This window comes from Sus scrofa, chromosome 18 (genome assembly GCF_000003025.6).
Source record: "Sus scrofa isolate TJ Tabasco breed Duroc chromosome 18, Sscrofa11.1, whole genome shotgun sequence".
Lineage (NCBI taxonomy): Eukaryota > Metazoa > Chordata > Mammalia > Artiodactyla > Suidae > Sus > Sus scrofa.
The window spans coordinates 15,802,740-15,827,947 of NC_010460.4; the positions used below are offsets into that span (position 1 = coordinate 15,802,740).

The window sequence follows — 25,208 nt, forward strand, 5'->3', positions numbered from 1 at the left end:
ATTGGAAAAACTGTCCACAAATGCAACTCCCAAAGATGAGAGTTAGGGTTTTCGGTGTGTATTCTCAGTACTTTGTTGTGTAACAGTCTCAGTACAAAAAGATGTACAAGGGTTCTGGGGGCCTTGTTTAAGTTTATCTCAGTCATCAGTTTGATTCTCAAGTGAGCCAATCAAGACTCATGTACCCTGTGGCTTCTGGTCACACTTTTTCACAGGTCCAGTCATTGCTGGGAGGCCGCCACTGACCACAGTGGGGAGGATGGGTGGGAGAATGGAGATGTCAGCACAAATACTGCCCTTATCAAGAAGCACAACAAAATCAGGTACAGGAAATGAATGAGGAACGCCAACTTTACATGAACCAGACAGCAGTCTTACTTGGCGGAAAGAGACGATGTCCCCTCTTAATTCCACCACCACCAAGCTTTGTGAACTGTCAAATTATTGCAGTTTTCACGTTTCCCTGGGTTAATTTGGGATTAATAATAATGCCCCTACCTGTGATGAGGCCAACAGTGAGGCTCACTCAGGTGAGATGCCAGATGGCAGAATGCTCTGCAAAGCAACGATGCTACAAAACTGCAGAACCCCGTGATGTCTGAGATCTCAAATTTTAGAGTGTTCTCAAATTTTAGCATGCAGAGAATGATCTCAAGTCGAGACTTCTGTGGGTCCTGCACCCAGGGATTCCAATTTAATCACCCCTCTACCACAGGGATAATTTGCATTTCTAACTCTCAAGTGGCATTGGTATGTACTGCTGATCCTTAGACCCCACTGTGTGCAGTGCCAAGATTTTTTTTAAAAAATTTTAAAAAAATCTCCTTGTATTAAAAAATTATCTTCTTTGCATTTTTCTTATTTATTCATTCATTAAACTTCCTGGGCATTTACTGTGTGCCCAGCCCTAAATAAGGCTGCAAACACAAACTTAACTCCCCCCTCTTAGAAGCTCAAAGCCCCATCGGATTAGAGAACATAATGAGGATGGGGCCAGGAGCTAGCAGAGCCCAGAAAGTATCAACCACAGCTTGAGACACACACAAAGGTGCTTTCATCATATCTGACACCACTCCTAAACATCACCTACACATCGGATTTCACTTGACACAGTTTTTGTTTGCATGTTTTTGCTGTGAAAAAGATTCGGTGTCAGTCTAAGTGTGCAATATCTTTGTGTTGTGACACCAACAAGCACACAGAAAATGCCAAGATCTAAGGCAGCTCCTACTATCTGCCAAGTGGAGAAGCAGCCTTGATCCAACACGAAGGATTATATCTAAATAACATTACTGATAACATAAAATGTAGACTTTATCAATCATTTCCTTAACTGGCCCCATCTCTAACTTGAACCTGCTTTCTTCTGCAAAGCAAGAGAAAGTGAAAGCAACTTTCTCGTGTTTACTCTGACCAATACAAAACAAAGATTTAAGAAACGTAACACTAAGTATGACTTGGAAGCCTCTTCAGCCATGCACTCTTTCTCCAGAGACTATAACCAAAAGACATTTACAATCAGAAAGACAGCTGTCCTCTGCATGTTTACCAAAGAGCTTAATTCACCTGGTATGTTAAGAAGCTCTCATCAATTAATTTGTTGAAGTCTTACTGGCAGATCTGGGACCAGTACTACCTTCCATGGTAATGAATTGTGTATTTTAGTTAACAATTGGCGTAGTAAATCCCATATGTAAAGAAGTAATTCCTTTCATTTGTTCTAAAAAGAGTTCAGTAAAGCTGCAGGGGATACAGTCTACTTGAGGAATAGTGGAATTTCTTCTATATGTCCCTGGTTCATCCTATTCATACGCTTCAGTATTTAATAGTTGGGTGTATTTAAAGCATGTTCTCACTGATATGTGTAATCAAAAGTACAGATTTAATCAAACGGAGTCATAATCACTGAAGTTAAATTTACTTGCTTCCCGGTTGCTTTGATTCAAATTAAATACTCATAGAAATTACACTGAGGCCCTTCCTGATTCCAAGCATGTCCGGGTGCTACATGCAGTGCTTGGGGATGGCTACCAGAAGCCACAAGGACAGATGCTTGACCTTGCTTCAGAGCTGCTCTTAAATGACTGCTGTAAAGAAAATGACCAATTCCACCAACTCCTACATGTCAGATATTATGGAGAAGACTAACTAATAGAGAAGGAGAGATGAAAGGAAATGCCACTCATCTGAAAAAAAATCATTCCTGACTCTAGTCACAGATATAAGGAAATCATGAGAAATACTTCATTCATTTATCTCTTCACAACACTGTACTAACTTGGGCCTAACTAACTAACTAACTAACCTTGGGCCTGAGCCTTTAGACTTTCTCACAGGTAAAATCACCTCGGAAGACTGCCCTATCACAAATGGAAACCCTTATTCCAAGTTCTAGGCTCTGAATTTTTCAAATATTTTTAAAATATATTTTGCCAACTTCTAGAGCAATAATCTAATATACCTCTATAAATCTACTGCTTTCACAGACTGAGAAACCATGAAGAAAAAAAAAAAAAGTTTTAGGAAATAAGGTCAATACCAACTATGAAAAAGGCATGACTATAAAGCAGGTGATTCAGTGTTAGAAATACTTAGCAAGCATTCATCTAACACTGACAATCAATTGTGTAACAGAGGCTTAGAAGGCAGAAATTAAAGGGGTATACAGTCATTTACAATACAATGTAATATGTGTTATGACTGCTTAAAAGTAGTATAGCCACTCTTTCAGATTCAAGATACATTAAAAATATTAAGACTGTACTAGAAGCATGGGAAATTTTATTCATAACGTAAGAGGAAGACCTAAGTTCTGACACAAAATCCAGAACTATAAAACAAAACACTGCTAAGTAAAGCATCATAAAGATAAAAACAATGTCTACATGATCAGACATCACAAAGTCAAAAGAGAAAGAAACTAGGGAGCTAGAAAGCCCAAAGAACGAATTTTCTTCACATATAAAGAGTTCCTACAAATCAATAAAAAGACAAACATTGGAGTTCCCGTCGTGGCGCAGTGGTTAACGAATCCGACTAGGAACCATGAGGTTGCGGGTTCGGTCCCTGCCCTTGCTCAGTGGGTTAACGATCCGGCGTTGCCGTGAGCTGTGGTGTAGGTTGCAGACGCGGCTTGGATCCCGCATTGCTGTGGCTCTGGCGTAGGCCAGTGGCTACAGCTCCGATTCGACCCCTAGCCTGGGAACCTCCATATGCCGCGGGAGCGGCCCAAGAAATAGCAACAACAACAATAAAAGACAAAAGACAAAAAAAAAAAAAAAAAAAAAAGACAAACATTATCATTTACAACTTATCTTGTTTTAGTTTTATCTATACTTGCACACAACCTAGATTATTATGAAGTAATATATCCAGATACAATATATACATCATAACAAATTATTTCTACACAAATGAAAAGAAGAATAACCTCAAATTTTTTCTGAAAAATGCAAATCAAAACCTTGGAAATATCCTTTTTCATCTATCAGATTGACGAAGATAAAAACATTTGATAATACAATCTGTCATGAAGGATATTATCTCTAAGAATACCTGGCAATAATTATCAAAATCTATTCACCCATAGAGGTCAGCAGAAACTTTAAAAATTTCCTATTTGCTATCAAGAATCAGGATACTTTCCTTCTCAGATCTTATGTGTTGATGTCAAGCGAACTGCACAACAAGAATAACTAAGAGGTGTTATCAAGTGACTGGAGCGTGCTAACTACAACAGTATAAAACAGCAATAAAAGCCACCTTACTTAATTAGTTAAAACACACACACAAGATACCCCTTAATGACCATGGACCCAGACCAGATCCGGTACCCATATTTATATGCTTTCAAGGCACATCTTCCGGGTTTTTCTGTTTGTTTGGGGGGTTTTTTGGTTGGTTTATTTGTTTTTTTGGTTTTGGGGGATTTGGTTTGTTTGTTTTTGCTTTTCCTCTATAGCACTTAACACAGTTTGTTAACAATATACATCAGAGAATTCTCTGATTAATGCCTTTGTCCCTAAGGACAGGGACTTTAAAATTCCCTAAGGACAGGGACCATGTCATATTTGTTTGGCTTTTTAACCCAGTTTCTGGCCCATAACAGAAATTCAATATACGCAGAATTCCTTCTTTCATTCAAAAAATATTTATTATGAGTTTGGTGAGCACCGTGCTACCTGCTGGAAGTATGGTGATGAACAAGGCAAACTAATTATTGCTTCTCTTAAAGCTTCCACGCTAAGAGTAGTCAGAAAAATCCTCTCCCCGCCCCCCTCACTCAGTCACTCACTCCATAAAAAGGCATCTAATGAACATAATCCAGCTGATCTACAATCGGGTGTTATTAATACTCTCAACCAGCATTTCCAATTTTTAATGATTTCCTCTGAGTAAAATAACTTGAGCAATACTTTAATTCTTACTGTATTTATTTTTCACTGTAACTTAATCACATTTACAAAACAGTGGGGGGGAAGTACCTATAACCATACTATCCAAACACCACTACTTTTAGCATTAAAGCTTATTGCATCTGGAGTTCCCACTGTGGTGCACTGGGTTAAGAATTTGACTGCAGTGGTTTGGGTTACTGCAGAGACTTGGTTTTTTTCCATGAATTTTCCTTCAATATCACAAGAAGCACAAAGTATGCAATGTTCTCTGCTTTTTATAGCAGACACTTACTCTTCCCTCATTCATATCAGAGATCAAAGAACACTATAAAATGGTCTTCTTCCAAAAGGGGGAAAGTTCTCCCTGGCAGCCATGGCCTCCACTGATTGCATCCTTTCTGCTCTCTTCCAGACCAAGTTTCTGCCCTTTTCTAGACCAACTGATTTTCCAAAGTGCAGCAGGCCTGCAGCACTCCCTGTTCAGCTCATGTTTAAATAAGACCATTTTCAACTAAGTCGAGTAATTAATTGTTCCACACATGCCAATCCTTCTCTTTTGCCTCCCACATTCTTCTCTCTCCCATATTCTTGGCAAGATAGGACACCTTTACGATTTTGTTTCTTCCACATATTTCTCATGCTTTTCTTACTTATTAAATATCAGAGAACTTTCTCCAGCTTTTTTGAAACAAAAATGACAGGAAAATGCTCATGAGCTAGATTTGGAGAACCAATTGCTGGGCAGCAGGGGTTCATGAAATTGGTTTTGAGTTGTACAGGTTGCAGACCACATACACCCTCTGAAAGTGAAGACACTGCCTACCTTTCTGAGGAAATTATGGGTAGCAGGTGGTTCTGGGAGATTAAAAAAGCACGTGGTACCCTCCCGTTCATCAAGTTGTCAACAACAGCAATTGAACACTTCCGTTTCTTAGCAAACAGGTTCCTAGACATTAGACAATGAATGAAAATAAAGACAAACTATTTCTCCTGTAATTATTCAACAGATAGTTTGGAGGGTAACAAATAAAGTAATAAGGGGCTGACCAAAGTGAATGCTGAAAGCTGGCTGTGAAAGTATTCTGGCTCTGCAGGAAGTAAAAACAAAACAGAATTCTCTAGTCTGGTGCCTTCTGCTTTTCTAGCAAAATGGCACGCAACATTAATTCCCTTTACATAAAGACAAATGAAAAGAGGCCTGCAATGCATCACAACCAGAACATACTTAATAAGATGAGGTTGAGCAATGAAACTTTTAGGGAAAAGTTACAAGACTGGTACCTAGCTTCAAAGTAGCAATTATATGCTAATGATTTGGAAGAGGTTATCTCATGGCAGGGTGAGGGAGAGAATCCATGTGGAAGGATTCAGTGTTCTTTCTGCCTATGCTCCAACTTCCTTTAAGCAAAACAGACTCAGCGTTAAGAGTCCTTGATCAGTAAAGAACATAAGTAAATAAAAAGTAAATTGTAATAATAGTGCAAAGTATTCTGGGACTTTACTTCTCTCTAAAATAATGTTATTAATATCTTCCCAGTACAACTTAACAAAGTACCAGGAAAGCTTCAAGGATAATCTGACAATATCCCTTCGGAAAGTCTAAACCTCTGGAAGCAACAATGCTATTATCAGTTGGGAATGAAGTTTCCCACGTAATTAATTCTGGAGAAGTTTTAAAGCATTAGTTGGCACATGGCCACCACAGACTGGATCAGAATCATCAGTCATTTGGAATCCCAACCCAAGAATTTAATCTTTTTCTTTTTTTTTTTTTTTTTTTTTTTGTCTTTTTTGCTATTTCTTGGGCCGCTCCTGCGGCATATGGAGGTTCCCAGGCTAGAGGTCGAATCGGAGCTGTAGCCACCGGCCTACACCGGAGACACCAGAGCCACAGCAATGCTGGATCCGAGCCGCATCTGCAACCTACACCACAGCTCACGGCAACACCAGATTGTTAACCCACTGAGCAAGGGCAGGGACCGAACCCGCAACCTCATGGTTCCTAGTCGGATTCATTAATCACTGCGCCACGATGGTAACTCCTAATCTTTGATTTTTTTTTTTTTTTTTTGTCTTTTTGCTATTTCTTTGGGCCACTCCCGCGGCATATGGAGGTTCCCAGGCTAGGGGTCGAATCGGAGCTGTAGCCACCGGCCTGCGCCAGAGCCACAGCAACGCAGGATCCGAGCCGCGTCTGCAACTACACCATAGCTCACGGCAATGCCGGATCGTCAACCCACTGAGCAAGGACAGGGATCGAACCCGCAACCTCATGGTTCCTAGTCGGATTCGCTAACCACTGCGCCACGACGGGAACTCCTAATCTTTGATTTTCAACAAGAGTGGTTCACTCCAAATATATGCTTTCTCTGTAATATGTTCTCTCACAATAAAGAGTTTTGGCCCAAGATTTCAGATCTGTACGTTTTATACAATGCCATCATGTTATAGACATGAAATCAAGACGAACAGCTGGTTCATTTACCAGTGTCCAACATATCCCGGCTGCAAAAACCTTTAAAATACTGATGAAAAAGCTGAGGAGGAAAAACCCCCCTGCTGACTCATTCCTCATAGAAAAACATTTCTTACTTCCCAGGGCAACATGCTGAATTTCCACTTCTACAGCTGTAATTTCCATCTGTGAATTCTGGAAGAAACTAAGGGAACGAAAGAGGATGAGGTCAAAATCCTAGGAAAGACACATTGCTTTGAAGGGTCTGTAATGAGATCTGCAGAAAAGTTATTGATCCGTGCCCTTTTCGTTTTTCTCCAATATGTACTATGGTTATGCTATTTCCCTATGAAAGTTCAGTGTATTCATCTAGGGACTTGCAGCAACAGGGCAAATAGCAAACCCGAACTGAGTGTTCATTAGTAAGGACATGAAAGGTCTTCACAAAAATCCAGGCAGCAGGCAAAGAAACAAGAAAAGCACAGTTCACTTGAGAACCATTCCCAGCTTCTCTGGATCTCAATGTGAGTGATCAACAAACAAGATGTAAAAGGAGCTAAGGATAAATAAGAGGAATAAATAAGAAGAAATAAATTTACATATTCAAACACACACAAAGGCATGCAATAATACTGGCACCACTCTACCAAGTTCTAAGCATACAACCTCATCCAACACACGCCTCTAAGACAGGTGTAATTTTCCTCCGTTATAGGGCTGGAATTCAAAGTGAGCTCTGCTCGACTCCAAAACTCAAGTTCATCAAAACATGTGCTGGGAAATATTCCATGGCAAAAGAGGGATGGGCAATGTTTTCTTCAACAATCGTGCTTCTGAATGAAGTTCACGGGGAATGAATTTAGAAGAGTTTTGTTTGTTTGTTTTTGTCTTTTTGCCATTTCTTGGGCTGCTCCTGCGGCATATGGAGTTTCCCGGGCTAGGGGTCCAATCGGAGCTGTAGCCACCGGCCTATGCCAGAGCCACAGCAACGTGGGATCCGAGCCACATCTGCAACCTACACCACAGCCCACAGCAACGCCAGATCCTTAACCCACTGAGCAAGGGCAGGGACCGAACCCGCAACCTCATGGTTCCTAGTCGGATTTGTTAACCACTGCGCCACGATGGGAACTCCCTAGAAGAGTTTTAAAGTATAATTAAAATCAATGTTATTTAGAAAAACAAAAGAATGTATAAATAGAATACATTAATTTCTTCAAAATTTTTAAGGTAAGTTTGCAGAACTCCATACTAGGCTATTATTATATATTTCTCTTTAAATTTGCTTATATTCTTTTTTTTTTTCATTTTGAGGTCCCAAGTACAAACAGAACTTTCTTAACAATGTATCAACAAGATGAGATCCCCGTCTTAGCTCACTCATTCCTCATAGAAAAACTGTCTTGCACCTGCCAGAGCATCTCAAAAGAAATGCTCTACTTTGCCCTCTGTTCTCAGATAAAACCATAGTTTTCACTGGACTTCACCCCTCAATGCCAAACTGCTACCTTGCCCATGCCTGGTGTAGTTGGGGCGGGTTGGGGAATAGAATGGAGAAGGGGGAGCAGGGAACAGACAGTTCATCTTGGAATTTCCAGAAAAGCCTCAATGTGAACAATCTTGGCCCACCATCAGAGGACATTAGTTTATTATGCCCTCAGCTCTGGTTTGGCAGACAAGCTCACCCAGTGAATGACAGTCAAGACAGAACTAGGATCAGAGGACACTTTCAGTTTCCCCCTTAGGAAACAAAAATTATGAAGTGCAAACCTTACTAGTTGTTCCAAGGAGATAAAAGAACTTTTGAGACTGATTTGTCTCCTGGCAAGTATCACCCCACATTAAGGAAGAAAGCAGGGGACAGAGGAAAGACCACGGACGCGCACTCAACTGTAAGACCATCCACTTGTTCTGTGACCTTGAGCTAATTACTTCATCTCCGAGCCTCTGTTTCCTTAGTTGTAAAATGTGGATACTATACAGGTAACTGGTAAAACTGTATTGAGAATTAACTAAGATAATACACATAAATTGCCTCAACACTGTTTAGTACTTAACAAGTATTCAATAATTGCTACATTATTTCATTTGAGTATGGACAATATGCTTCACAACTTCTCAACTACAGCAAAAACCAGCTGAACCATGCCTGTTCAAATTGTTTTCACCATCTTGAGTTTGTATGAGCCATAATATCCCAAGTTCAAGAAATGAATCAACATAAGATACTTACTTACCCCCTATCCTAGAAAGGTACAGTAAACACAATTATCAGAAACACAAACCACAGTCCCTCCTACCTTGGTTGGTTCTCAGCAGTGATGTTCTCTCCCCTCTGGTAGCCACTGTCGGCCACCTGGGTTGTGGACCTCTTCACAATTTGCTTCAGCTCCTGCTCCAAGCGTTCTTTGATTGCCTTCACTGTCTCTGGAATCTTCTTCAGTTTGGCCAGCCCCTTGATGAGAATGCCCATAAAAAGAGTGCTATTCTCTTCCGGATCCAATTCCAAATCTTCCTTGATGTCCTGGAGGCTTATCTCCTTCACTATAAAAAAATAAAATAAAATAATTAATAAATAGCTACAGATTCGGGAGTTCCCGTCATCTGCAGTGGAAACAATCCGACTAGGAACCATGAGGTCACAGGTTCGATCCCTGCCCTCACTCAGTGGGTTAAGGATCCAGCATTGCCCCAAGCTGTGGCATAGGTCACAGCTGCAGCTCTGATTCACTATTCAACCCATGTGCCATAGGTGCAGCCATAAAAAGGAAAAAACAAAAACAACTCTGGCATAAAAATAATTCTCTCATTTTACAAACGGTTGGATTAAGGGAGACAAAAGCCAAAGTGAATATAAGCCTAGAGATGGACCCTAACGAAGCTGTTTCATCCTCCCCTCTCCTCTATTACTCCAAACAACTGAAAGGTTTTTAGAATATGATATCCTGAAAGAACATGTGCATTCTTCTTTGCAGACTCAACTATACAACACATTTACTCAAAGTTGTCTGGCACCACTGGGATGTTTTGAAATCAATTTATTTAGGGAAGAATGAAAATATCCCAATATATGGAGTAAGTCCTTGCAACTACTGCATCAAGTTTTAGAAACCTCTACTTCAGATGACACACAGGCTATTCTCAATATCTTTTTTTGCTCCAAACTCATAAAATGCACTTAAATACGAATATTTCATTTTCATTTAATGACATGCATGATTAATTACTTACACAAATTTGTTCTTAAATCCTTACATAACCCATAATGCTGTTATCTTGCCTAGACTCACTAGACCCCAAAACCCACAACGAGAGAGAGAAGCACAGAGAATGACCAAATCCATATGGTTTTCTTCATATGCAGAGGGCATCTGATGATACGGTATTTGATTTTAAAAATCTAATGCTAGCAAACTGAACAGAACCGAGAAGACTTAAGCCTGTATATTGATATGACAATTCTGAAGGCAAGCCAAAAAAAGTCATCACTGGAAAAAAAAGGAAAAAAAGAGGGAGTTCCCATTGTGGCTCAGTGGGTTACAAACCCAGCTGGTATCCATGAGGATGTGGGTTCGATCCCTGGCCTCACTCAGTGGGTTAAGGATCCGGCGTTGCTGTGAGCTGTGGTTGTAGTTCGCAGATGCAGTTAGGATCCCATATTGCTGAGGCTGTGATGAAGGCTGGCAGCTACAGCTCCAATTCAACCCTTAGCCTGGAAACATCCATATGCCACGGTGTGGCCCCAGAAAGAAAAAAAAGTCATCGCTATCTCCAAATGTAATACTCCAAGCGCCGACATTTCAATTACTGGTTTTGTTTTACACATGAAGAACTAGACACCTCCGGCCACTGAAGTACTCCATTCTGCAAAACCAACCCCAAGAGCAAAAGAGAAAAGAACTCAGCAGCCAGGGAGCCACCTAAATTCAGCATGGCACGGGGGAAATGAAGCAAAATTCTAAGCAGAGCTTCAGGCAGCAAAGAAAGTAATAGAAATTTAGCTGGGATAATATGATCTTCATAAAAGAGTACATATGAGTCACAGACAGGACACATGCAAAGGGCCACCTCAACAGTGCTGTTGCCAGAGTGATGGGTGACACCGTAAATGTACTTGGAACCAATAAACCCCTAGAGTACATGGAATAGCTACTGATATGCACACTACTACGACAGATCACCTATTAAAAAAATAACAAATTAGCAAGGTATGAATACTAAAATGCAACAGCCCCAAATGGCACATTTGTTTACAACCTTATCTTTGTCTCCCAAAATCTCCTAGAGCATCAACACTGAACAGAGCCAATATTAATTAATTTATATTATCTATTTCACTTACATCAGCTGAAAGTTAAAAGGCAATTTAAAAGATAATATAATCAACCATGAAGACGAGTCTAATAGTCACAAAAACCCTGTGAGGTCAGACAGAATTACTGGTGCTTCAAGGAAAAAGCCTCGTACAAAAATAATTTAGCTAAAATTCAGTAAGGCCTCACATCACCATTCAAACATACACATTTCCAAGCTAAAAAAGCCCAAATCTTTCTACTGAATGTATCTCTGTTGCTGTAATATGTCCCCAATGTGTAGGTTTTAGAGCACTTTAAAGTCAGAAATGCGCTAATTCCTTTTCCCAGTGCTCTTAACTATGATTTTTTGTTTGTTTGTTGTTAGGTGTTTTTTTTTTTTTTCCCTGAGGACCTTATCAAGTGAGGATTTGATTTCTTGAAGGTGTTTTTGAAGACTTTCACTGACAGGGCAGTGCTAAATGTTAAAAGATTTTCATGCTCTTTAACCACTTATTTCTACTAAAATTCTGTTGGCCCCAATTACTTCTTTTTACAAACACGCACACACACATACACATTCCTAAATAGATAAACAACCAGATCAGACAGATGGACAGACACAGATGTGTAGGTATATATGCTTAAGTGGATATAAACCTGTCCATGTGGAATCATGGAAGGAGGATTTAACTAGACACTGTGGTCGTCATGAAAGGATTAACTAGATGCTACCTAAGGTCTTTTCAAGCTCTGTAAATCTGTGATTCTATTTACTACACTAACTCTAGATATTTCTGGTTACAAGGTCTATGGCTAATTACATATACCTATATTACAGGACCCCCTTTGAAAAAATAGCAGATAAGCAAGGTGAAAAATCCATTTATGCAGCAAAATACTTTATAAAAGAAAACTACTTTTTGGTTTCCCAAGTGAGAATAGAAGGCAATCCAGACCAGTCCCTGGCTCCTTGTTTATCTCAGTATGTTTGGTAACACAAGGTAACACATCCCCTACCTACACATGCCATCAAGTTACACAAGATAAAAGGCCCTAGTAAGACACTAACCACTGAACCTGCTGTGTTATTTCATCTATCACTTATATATGTCAATTAAGGTATAAGAGATAATAGCATGTTTACTACAGAAACCCCTGGAGATGTCACTCCTTACACCGCTTGTGGTTCATAAAGTACGTCAAGTTCATATATATGATTTCAACCTACAGAACTTCATTTACATTTTGCGTTCAAGAACATTATGCCCATTGAACAGGGTTACTGTCTGCCACTATTGAACAGAATTCAATACAAAAAGGAGCCTTCCGAAAATTACCAAGCCTAATTAGACCACAAAGTATCAAGAGAATTACACATCCTCAGTGCTGCCCCCACAGATGGAGCCTGGCCTCCAAACACTGACAACATTCTCAAATAGAAAACAAGAAAGTTACCACTTAAAAATAATTCTTGTGCTTCTGATCAAAATGGCACTGTAAATTCATACTTGAAATATCCAACTGTTCAAAATATAATTATACATGAAATGTAACTTAAGAAAGCAAAAACAGTCAGGTCAAAATTGAGAGTAACATCTTTGTAGACCAGAAATGCCGATAAGTTGAGCCAGAGTATGTTTCTCATGAGCTCTGAATGGAGAAGCTGGCAAAGATAGGCAGGATTTGGCCCCCGTAAGGTTAGACACACTTAACAAGCTCAACTTCCACTAACCAGGTGAGCTGACAAAATCCTCCATCAAAGGCTGCAGCACAGAACCAAGCCAAGACCTACACTGGAAGGCTACTGACCTCATCCAAGCCCTATCCTCATCCATGTCCCAAGTGGAAGTACTTGGTCAACTACTTATCTTAACCACCATTGGGTTCACCAATGAAAAATTACTTCTAACATCTTTTATTCTAATTAACGCACCCACTGGTGCAGATTCAGAGAGCAGTATCTGTTGCACTGGTGGCCTCTAGAGTATAGAGTCTTGATTAGGGTCTTTCAAATGTTAACTAACTACCCCAGGAGTGTGCCTTCCTGATTAAGGTGCTTCAAAAATGTTAACGAAGCACTCCTAAGGTGCAGATTAAATTCCTTTAAAGAAAGCTACAGACAATACAATACCACACTCCTGAATGGAGCCTGCCAAAAGCTGTTGCCCGCTGCAACTTGGGGCGATCATTTACAAGGGGCTAGGAGGTTTTACCGCCTCAGCACAGGGAGAGTTTCAATTCAGAGGTGGAGAAGATCCCCCCATTGCCCTGAGTTTTGAAAAAAAATGAATATACACTGGTCCTTCCATAGTGAAAGTGGGCTGTGGGGGGAAATGATGGCATGTTTATTCTGGAGAAGGCAGAGTGGAATACTCCCTGAGGATCAAAACACACAAAACTAACATCTGTTGAATCAGCTTTCCTTGGGACGGCACTTAAAATCACATTAGCTCACCTTATCTTCCATAAAGCAAGGAGGATGCACCTTTCTATGTCAAGGAGTAGCAAATAATGGAGAACAGTCTACCAGAAATTTAACAGGGATACAGTTAAGAGACAAGAACAGATGTAAAAACTGAAAATTTCTATTGCTATTCATGGAAGTGTGGTCCTTTGTTAATATAAGATCTTTCAAGTTCAATTGCCCAGTGGCATAGTATAATTTGGTAGAAAGAACAAGAAGTAGGCATCATTTTCAATTTAATGATTATGTCTACCACTTCTAGTTGTGTGATCTCTTTCAAGTCTATCAAGTCTTGCTGGACCTCCATTTCTTCATTCGTCAATTGAAAATAAAATCATCTACAGAATTAAGTGATATAATGTGACATCAAAACAAACTCTAAAAAAAAAAATTGGCTGCTTAGATCCCTGTTTCTCAACATTTCCTTCCAAAACAACACAGAATAAGAAACAACACTCATAAAAATCATGCCTTCAACCTAACTTGAAGACAAAAATTGACCCAAATTCAAAATAACTGTAAATAAAAATAAGGAAAAAATACCTAATCCAATGAAGTGATTTCTCATGCTCCTGCCCAACTCCTGCTCTGCCTCAAGGCTTTGTTATAAGCAAAGGTTTCTATAAAAAAACTATGATGAAGAGATGAGAAAGCAGTTAGTGATGAGCCTAAGTTTGATCTAAAACGATCGCTGGGAAAGACAAAGTTCATCCTAAGTTTCAAAATACTAAAAAGGTATCCAAGCAGATCACAGCATGGACTATAGGGAGGGGACTTAAAAGCAGACTCAATTTGAAAGAGCAGTTTGAAACACGTACCCTTTGAGGAAGAAAGAAGACAAAACGGAAGAGAGAAATGCCCTTTGGCTATGGATGGTGTAGGGAGAAAAAGGCCAAAAGGAAAAATTCAGGATCCTACAAGACAAGAGTCAAAATTCAGAGAAATGTAACAAGCCCCCACCACCACCAAAACAAACAAAAAGTCCACTAAGGTATCTGGAGTTTGCTATAATGACAGAAGAGGGAGCCAATGAGCTAGGAATCCTAGAAAACACCCCCATATCATAAAAAGAAAAAAAGAAGAAAGAATGAACGGATTCATAGGAGAGTATTACCAAAAAACTCCAAACACATCAAGGAAGGAAAATTCCCTCCAATAAAACAACAATGAAGCACAAGAAAACTAGAAGACAACACTCCAAGGTGAGTTAATAAACTCAAAAAAGAATTGGGGAATTTGAAAGCCACCTTTTGTCAGAAATCCAAAAATCATGACAGACATGGACAGTGAAAAGCAAAGTGTGAAAGGAAAATTTACTAAATCAGGAAAGAGATGGAAGAGAAAGACAAAATTATCTCAGATATGAACAATAAATTACAAAATACCCCAGGGAGAACAGGTTCAAATGAGTGTTTTATAAAGGATATTGAGGAAATACAAGGAACCAAAAGAGAGGATAAAATGGAGATTTTAAAAAGTGAAATCAGGAGTTCCCATCGTGGCCCAGTGGTTAATGAATCCAACCAGGAACCATGAGGTTGCGGGTTCAATCCCTGGCCTTGCTCTGTGGGTTAAGGATCTGCCGTTGCCATGAGCTGTGGTATAGGTCGCAGACGCAGCTCAGATCCTTCGTTGCTGTAGCTCTGGCGTAGGCCCACGGCTACAGCTCCGATTCGACCCCTAGCCTGGGAACCTCCATATGCCGCGGGAGCGGCCCAAGAAAAGGCAAAAAGACAAAAAAAAAAAAAAAAAAGTGAAATCAAAAGACAAAAGAGAAAGTAGTGGAAATAGAAGACAGGCAAAGAAAAAAATACTGTGATAAGACTGATAAAGAAGAAAAGCCAAAAGAATGCTTAAATTTGTAAACCAAGAAAACCTACCCCCAAAAAAGAAAATCACAAGTGTACAAAATCAAACAACAGCCCATTGGGTATCCAGGAAAATTAACTCTAAAACAATCAACTCCAAGACCTATCTTACTAAAACTATTGAATTCCTAAGACTGGAAAGAAACTGTCAAGGATCCTAAAGAATCCTAAGGATCAAGCAACTTACAAGAGGGAAAAAAAGAATTAGGCATCAGAATTTTTATAAAGTACACAAAGCAAGACAACAATGAAAAAAGTTATTTACTAAATTTCAATAATTAAAAGTGTAAAGCAAGGAATCTGTATCCTTCCATGTTGTCCTTTAAGTGTCATGATTATAAGAAAGGCCAAAAAGAAAGTTTTCAAATGATGGAACTCTGCACCCATGAGCCCCTCTTGAGAATTTTCTTAGATGAAGAACTTCGTCCAACCAAGAGATAACTAGGAAAGTTCAATAAAAAATCTGACCATGAACATTTAGAACATTTTAATGTAGATTTAATACAAAATAAAAATGGTAGAAGACAACTATACAAAAGTAGTATAATGTGAAAAACTAAAAAATGGCAAAAGAGATGAAAAGGAAAACAGAAAACTTATTGTTTCTTATCTAGGCAGTAGATGAGAATTAAGATACCAACAGGGAGTTCTCACTGTGGCTCAGTGGAAGAAAATCTGACTAGAATCCATGAGGATGCGGGTTCGACCCCTGGCCTTGCTCAGTGGGTTAAGGATCCAGTGTTGCAGTGAGCTGTGGTGTAGTCTCAGATTCCACGATGTTGTGGCTGTGGTGTATGCCAGTGGCTACAGCTACGATTCGACCCCTAGCCTGTGAACTTCCATATGCCTCAGGTGCGGCCCTAAAAAGAAGGAAAAAAAAAGAAAAGAAAAGATACCATTAAAAACAGAGAAATCTGGAGTTCCTGCTGTGGCTCTGTGGTAACAAAACTGACTAGCATCCATGAAGTCACAGATTTGATACCTGGCCCTGCTCAGTGGGTTAAAAGATCCAGCATTGCTGTGAGCCAGATGTGGCTTGGATCCCGTGTTGGCTGTGGCAAAACCCAGCAGCTGCAGCTCCCTAGACTGGGAACTTCCACATGCCACAAGTGCAGCCCTAAAAAAGACAAAACAAACAAAAAAACAGAAATCTCAGAGTAAAGGTTGAAGAAAAAAGGGGCGAAGAGTATTATTAAAAGGTTTACATTAAAAGACAAGCATTAGGGAGGAAAAAACTTTTTTTTTTTTTTTTTTTTGTCTTTTTAGGGCCACAGTCGCGGCATATGGAGATTCCTAGGCTGGGGGTCGAATCAGAGCTACAGCTGCCGGCCTACACCACAGCCACAGCAATGCCGGATCCTTAACCCACTGAGTGAGGCCAGGGATCAAACCCATGTCCTCGTGGATGCTAGTTGGGTTCATTAACCACTGAGCCATGAGGGAAACTCCTGAAAAAACTTCTTAAACAAACAAAAAAAGTCTGCATAGCTTAAAGAACAGAGAGAAAGAAACACAGCATATGTAACAATACACATACCAATAAAATACTATGGTAGAATTGAGAAAAACATACCCGTCATACCAATATGTATCAATGGATTCTACTCATTAAGAAAGGATTTTCAATTTGGCTTATAAAGCAACTCCAAACTATATACGCTATACACATACTAAAGTCAATTTAGAAAGTCTAAAATGAACAAAGGTGTACAAGTCAAAAAGCATTAAGCCTGACAACAAAGGGCATTTTTTAAATACCAAAAGCCACAATTTACAATGAAACTACAACACTTGTGATTATTTGTTCATATACCAAATAAAACAGCAACCACCATTTTTAAACAAAAATACAGATGATGCAGAGAGACTTAGAAGAAAAATACACTAAAAATAAGAATGGAGATAGAAGATCTAGACAACATAATTAAATAAGGTGAATCTCATGAATATTTATCAAACTCTACACCTGACAATAGAAAAATGCATCTTCTCGAGTAGCCCCTGGGACGTACAAAAAATTGATAATATATTGTCACAAAGAAAATGTCAGTAAGTTCTATAATGTAGAAATATTACAACAATGAATCCAATGCAATAAAACTAGACAATATTAAGGAAAAAAAAAAAAAAAACATGACAGACTCTTTCATCTTTAAAGTTCTTCATTCCAAAGCACTTGGATTAAAGAGGAAATAAAAACTGAAGTAAATCCATTTTAAGTGATGTCTACATTTATAGTAGTGATGAGAGAAAAATTCTTATCACTTAACAAAAATGAAGGAAAATACATAATTGCAATTTCTAGCTCAGAAAAAAGAATAAATGAAAATTAAGTATAAAGAAGGAATGAATATAAAAGCAGAAAATAATGAGGCAAAGAACGCAAAAATAGACCTAATCGATAAAACAAAATCCTGGTTACTTCTTGGGGGAGAAAAAAACTTACCACAATAAACAACCCATTAGCTACTTTGATCAAAGAAGAAAAGGGAGCTAGCATAAATTAAAAATAAATGACAAAAAAGGAAACCAAAGAATTTCAAAACTGCAGGACAATACTTTACAGATCTCTATATAAATAAAATTTTTAAAATGAAATTAATAATTTTCTAGGGAAATAAAGATTATTAAAATTGAACCCAGGAGTTCCTGTTGTGGCTCAGCAGGTTACGAAGCCAGCTGGTATCCAAGAGGATGCAGGTTCAGTACCTGGCCCCACTCAGTGGGTTAAAAATAAGTGTTGCTGGGAGTTCTCGTCATGGCTCAGTGGTTAATAAATCCGACTAGGAACCATGAGGTTGCGGGTTCCATCCCTGGCCTTGCTCAGTGTTTTGAGGATCCGGCATTGCCGTGAGCCATGGTGTAGGTCACAGACATGGCTCAGATCTGGTGTTGCTGTGGCTCTGGCGTAGGCCAGCAGCTACAGCTCTAATTAGACCCCCTAGCCTGGGAACCTCCATACGCCGCAGGAGCAGCCCTAGAAAAGGCAAAAAGACAATAATAATAATAAAAGTAGTAGTAATAAATCAGTGCTGCTACAAGCTGCAGTATAGATTGCAGATGTGGCTCAGATCCCATGTTGCTGTAGTTGTAGCATAGGCCGGCAGCTGCAGCTCCATTCCAAGCTCTAGTCTGGGAACTTCCTATATGCCTTAAAATGAAAACCAAAAAATTGATCCTACTGCAGAAATAAAGTTTAAAGAGAAAAATTCCTATTGATAAAGCAGAGAAAGTTAGTTTAAAAAAAAAGAAAAAGGCTTATCAGACACAACCTAGAATAGATTTACAAGGAGATCCTGCTGAATAGCATTGAGAACTATGTCTAGATACTCATGTTGCAACAGAAGAAAGGGTGGGGGAAAAAACTGGAATTGCAATGTATACATCTAAGGATAACCTGACCCCCTTGCTGTACAGTGGGAAAATAAAAAAAATTAAAAAAAAAAAAAAAAAGAAAAAGAAAAAGAAAAGAAAGTAAGTATTAAGGGAAAAAGGGAGAGAAAGAAAGTATTACTGGAAAAAAAATGCCAAGAAGTTTAAAAAAGCAAAACTTAAATTTGATGCATGCTGGCAACTATTCACATAGCATGTACACTGTATTTATAACTATTTCTATAGCCTTTATTATGTATTAGGTATTATAAAGAGTCCAGAGATAGAAATAAATAAATAGCCTAGAGATGATTTAAAGTATAAAAAAGAATGTGCATAGGTTATGCAAATTGTACATAATTTTATATTAAGAATTTGAGCATGCACACATTTCGGTATTCGCACGGATCATGGAACCAATCTCTTGCAGATTCCAAGGGACAAATATAATGACGATTCACAAAAAAAATTTATAAAAATGGATCTAAAATACAAGAAACATTGTACAAACCAACTCTTAGAAAAATACAAATGGAACAATACTGTGATACCGTTTCTCACCTAGCGAATTGGCAAAAAAATATGAAAAAAAGCTATTATCGTTTGACTCAACTATCCCTCTATTTCCCTTAATGATTTATCTCCAACAATATGAAAATGCATATTCATTGCATCACTGCTTATAACAGCAAAATACTGAAAATAATCAATATATCTCTACATAAGGGGATAACTCAACTATGGTAAATCAACACAATGGAGTACTATGCAAGCGTGAAGAAAACTTCATGAACTAAGGTGAAGTGATTTCTAGGACACATTATAAAGGGAAAACTGCAAAGTTTATTAGGAGAGTATCTATAGTATTCTATCCATCATGGAAGAAAGAGAGGTATAAGTACACATACATCTATCTGCTTATTTGTGCAAAAAGAAACCCAAGAAGGATAAACCACAAGCTGAGGTAGATTATCTAAATGGGATGGGTAGAAATAAAATTAAAATGTGACATGTCTGCACATTTGTTTACATAATTTTAACGCTTAGAACACTTTGTTTCATATGCCCTCCCCCATAAATAAATGGAAATCAACCAGAATCAGGGAGGGGGGTGGGAAGGTACCCAAATGAACTACAAATAGTAAGAAATGGGAGCTCCCATCGTGGTGCAGCGGAAATAAATCCGACCAGGAACCATGAGGTTGTGGGTTCAATCCCTGGCCTGGCTCAGTAGGTTAAGGATCTGATGTTGCCATGAGCTGTGATGTAGGTCACAGAAACAGCTCAGACCTGGCGTTGCTGTGACTGTGGTGTAGGCTGGCGGCTGTAGCTCTGATTAGACCCCTAGCCTGGAAACCTCAATATCCCGAGGGTGGGGCCCTAAAAAGACAAGAAAAAAAAAAAAAAACATATATATATATATATATATATATACACACACACACAGTAAGAAATGAATCTAAGTGTATTACAAGTAAATAACATAACCCTACCAAGTGAATTAGGGAAGGAAAGAACTAGCCTACATCCCTTTGTTTTGACCAAATACCTTATGGCATAGAAATACAATTATACACAAATACTGTTCTCAATAAATCTGGTTTTCACTGGGACATGAATTGTTTTTCATGGGTTAGCAATTCTGAAATTATATTATGTGTCTACCAGGATTGTGCGCATAAATTTTTTAAAGAAATGTACAAACACAAGCAAACATGCATGTATTATTTCCTAGCTCTGTCATCCAAGAGGAACTGTAATAACAGTAGCACAACAGTAACTACACAACAGGAGCAATGACTACCACTACAGCAGAGATCTTGGTTACAAAGGATCATTCACTTAAAAGAAACGAGAGCTCATTAGAGAAATAGTTCATGCCAAGGCTAGCGCAAGGAAAGGAAAGGTGAGCCTGAACTGTCTTATGCTAACAGAATGCAAGAAAGTGCCCAACAAATGATGGTGGCATGTTGCGGGGACACAGGAAGCAACCTGAATGACCTACCAGTGGCCAAATCTGGGACAAATGGAGCAATAAAATCACGGTGGCAACTGATTATAACTTATAGAACAAAAATAAACACCCATGAATTAGTACTGATATAATTAATGAATAAAATATGCAGAAGAGACAGTTTTTCATCACAGTAGAATTCCAATTAGTAAATGTATCAAGAATGATAGAAGAAAATTACAACTTGGCAAAGACCTAATAATTGCTGCAGGCAAGAATCATCACTTGGAACATGTACTCCATTTGAAAGCAGAAAAATAGATGGTTGAGAATTTTTAAGTATCTCTACAGCACAGGAGATAACCAAAAAGAAAAAGAAAATACAATCTATAGCTTCCCACCCAGGCTAAGAGTAAATAACTGGTCAAAAACTAAGGGTAAATATCATACTGAATGGTGACATTTTAGCAGCATTTCCATTAAAGGTGAGACCTGCTATTATCTCCTCTTCAATTTTATGCTGCAGGTTTTCCTGCTATGGAAAAATTAACAAACAAAGAGAAAGGGAAACAAAGAACAAATTTTAAAGAAATAAGGACAAAATTACCCTTACCTGAGATATTATAACTGTTTCCCGCCCCCCCCCCGGACTAGTGTTCTTTTTTTTAAGATATTATAACTGTTGACACACAAAATCCAGCAAGCTACATAAAAATATATTTCAAATATTTTTTACTAATTCAGCAAAATTGCTAGAAAAAAGTTCAACACGAAAAATTCATACTGCTTAGAAGTATAGTCAAACAGCAAATGTAACAGAAAAAAAGTTCACAATAACAACAAAAAATATTAAGTACTTAGGAATACATCTAACAAAATATAAGCAAGAAACAGATATGAAGAGTTAAATGATGTTTATAGGTGGGAAGACTCAAAAACAAATTCTCCCAAATTACTCTATAAATTCAATAAAATTCCAATCAAAACCCCAACAGAATGTTTAATAGAACTTAACATCTTGATTTTAAAAAGCATATATACGTAAGAGTAAAGGGCAAGAATTGCCTAGATAATTTTGAAGGTGAGGAAAATGGGAATACTTTTCTTGCCCGTCATCAAAACAAACAATAAAACTGGGAGTTCCTACTGTGGCTCAGTGGGTTAAGAACCCAACATAGTGTCCATGAGAATGTGGGTTCAAGCACTGACCTTGCTCCGTGGGTTAAGGATCCAGCATTGCAAGTTGCAATATACATCACAGATGCAGCTTGGATCCTGCATCCCTGTGGCAGCTGCAGCTCCAATGTGACCCCTAGCTCAGGATCATCCATAGGCTGTAGGTGCAGCCACTAAAAAATAAAATAAAAATAAGCAATAAAACAGCAATGTCAAAACAGTGTGTTATCAGTCCAGTGAAACAAAAAGTCTATGAAAGCGTGCATATATGAAAACACAATACAAGTGGTGCAAAAAAACCAGTGGGACTATGTAGTCTCTTTGCCAAGTTTTCTATATATCAAAAGATATATTTTTAAATAAAAGTCCACCCTAAAAAAATTTTAAAGTCAGTGGGGGAAGGACAGACTACCAGTAAATGTTAGAATAATAGCTATGCATCAGAAAATGAAATGCAGGTCCTCATAAAATAAGTAAATAAAAACAAATTCCAAGTCGCTTAACAGTCCTATAAAATAGTGAGACAGGTAAATACTTTGTTATGAAATCACAGTAGGAAAGGCCTTCTTAAAATAGAAGGAATACAAATTATAAAGAAAAGTATTGACAAATTTAACTACATTAAAATCTAAAATATATGACAAATAAAAACATAAAGAAAAGCTATAACTAGAAGATATCTGCCAGCAACTCACAGTAAAATTATTAGCACCTACTTACATACTAAGAAGTGGCTTAAGGAGTTCCCATCGTGGCTTAATGGAAATGAATCTGACTAGGAACCATAAGGTTGCAGGTTCGATCCCTGGCCCCACTCAGTGGGTTAAGGATCTGGCGTTGCTGTGGCTGCGGTGTAGGCCGGCGGCTACAGCTCCAGTTGAACCCCTAGCCTGGGAAGCTCCATATGCCATGAGTGTGGCCCTAAAAAGGAAAGGAAAGGAAAAAGGAAAGGGGAAAGGAAAGGGGAAAGGAAAGCAAAGGAAAAAGGAAAGGAAGAAAGAAAAAAAGGGCTTAAGATTGAAAACAATAGACAATTCATAAAAGAGACACGAATGACCAATATATCATGGAAAATGCTCAAACATCAAACATCACTAGAACTAAGAAATGCCAACTAAAATAACTAAAAATAAAAATAAAAACACAAAGCCTGTCAGATCTGGAGGAATCAATTTGCAAAATTTAAAATCTAACAAAGCCAATTTTAAGGGCAGGGAAGTAGAGAATCAAAAGTTCAGGAACTGCTTGGAGAAATGCACATGGGTATGATCACTTTAAAAAGCAATTGCAAGTAAAGCTTAGGAGGTGCAACATTCCTGTCCATATACACACATGCACCCTAAGGGCAAGGCTTCTCCACCCTCTGGGGATCATGGCACACATAGAAAACAACAGTATTAAACAGCACAACTAGGCTACATGTGGTAGAAAGGACCTGCCCAAGACCCAAGACCCAACTGGCTACTCCCAAGTCTAAACAGCTCAGTGTCTTAAGATACATCTATAAACCATTACCAGTGGTTGGGAAACTCTGTCCTAGAGAAATATGTACAAAAATCTTCATTGCTATCAAGTTCCTGATAACAAAAAAACTGGAAGCTTACACCTTATCTATAAGGCCATGGATAAATGTGGTCTATTTATGTAATAAAATACTATACGATGGCAATAAAATTAATAAAGTCATAGCTCATGAGAAAATCCAAAAAATATAATGTTCAGTTAAATAGCAGAACGAGACATGTATTATACAATTATAAGTTAATGGAGCAAATTACATAGTTAAGTAAATAAGTAAATTATGTAATCTACTTAAGCCTTAAAATAGTCCAAGGACAATATGGTTTGTATATACAAACATAAAATTTATATATAAATATATCAACTACACATATTCTTTCTGTATTTATAAATGCACAATATACATACACACACATAGTAAAAGGAAGAAAACACAGAATAAAGATATAGAACGATTTCCAAATAGCATTTAACCTCCAGGGTAGAAGTGAAAGCAAAGAACTGGGAAGAAGTCATGCATTCAAGGGGATGGCAATCATACCTGGGAAGTTTTATTTTTAAAAAAAACAAGAGAATATGAAGCAAATACAGAAATAAAGTAAGATTTATTAATCTTGTGGGAAGGAAGCACGTAGATGATAGTTCTATTGATCTCTAGTGCGTAATGTAATAATCATATTTTACAATAATTATATTTATTTTGCTTTTGAGGGCTGTGCCTGCAGCATATGGAAATTTCCTGGCTAGAGGTCAAATCGAAGTTGCAGCTGCTGGCCTACACCACAGCCACAGCAACATGGGATCCAAGCCAAGTCTAACCTACACCATAGTTCACGGCAATGCTGGATCCTTAACCCACTGAGCGAAGCTAAGGATGGAACCTGCATCCTCATGGATACTAGTCAGGTTTGTTTCTGCTGAGCCGCAATAGGAACTCTCTATAAATACATTTTATCAGTTAAATACAGGCTACAGGCATGTCTTATTTTATTGTGCTTCACTGTATTGCCCTTTGCTTTTTTTTTTTTTTTTTTTTTTAACAAATTGAAGGTTTGTGGCAACCCTGTGTCAAGCCAGTCTCTCAGTCCATTTTTTCCAACAGCATTTAATCACTCCGTCACATTCTGGTAATTCTCACCATATGCCTAAACGTTTTTATTATTATATTTGTTACAGTGATCTGTGATCTCCGATCTCTTTTAATTATCTTGGGGTGCCACAAATCACACTAGCTAAGACCGAGACCTTAATCAATAAATGCTGTGTGTGTTCTGATTGCTCCACTGACTGGCCTTTCCCCTCGCACCTCAGGCCTCCCTATTCCCTGAGACATAACAGTACTGAAATTAGGCCAATGAACACCTCTACAAGGGCCTCCAAGGGTTCAAGTGTAAGGAGGGGTCAATCAATAGAGCAAACTTCAGTGCTGCCTTAATAAATTGCCAGAGCTGCCCCAAACTTCAGTAACCACCAGCCTGATCAGCTAACCTCCATCCACACCAAGATGAGACTCTCCACCAGTAAAAAGATTATGACTCACTGAAGGCTCAGATGATGGCTGACATTTTTTAGCAATAAAGCTTTTTATAATTAAGGCATCTACATTGTGGAGTTTTTTTTTTTTTTTTTTTAGATATAATTACACACTTGCTATTGCACACTTAATAGACTATAGTATAGTGGAAACATCACTTTTTTTTTTTTTT

The 25,208-nt window shown here is 38.3% G+C and overlaps 1 protein-coding gene across 2 annotated transcripts in view; it reads right to left on the reverse strand.

The window, feature by feature from the left end:
• EXOC4 (exocyst complex component 4) overlaps positions 1-25,208 on the reverse strand; it is an 801,583-nt gene that overhangs the window by 697,588 nt on the left and 78,787 nt on the right. For both annotated transcript variants that reach the window (XM_021078821.1, XM_021078822.1), the window contains exon 6: positions 9,153-9,396. In XM_021078821.1, coding sequence (XP_020934480.1) covers positions 9,153-9,396 — 244 coding nt within the window. The remainder of the gene's footprint in view (positions 1-9,152; positions 9,397-25,208) is intronic.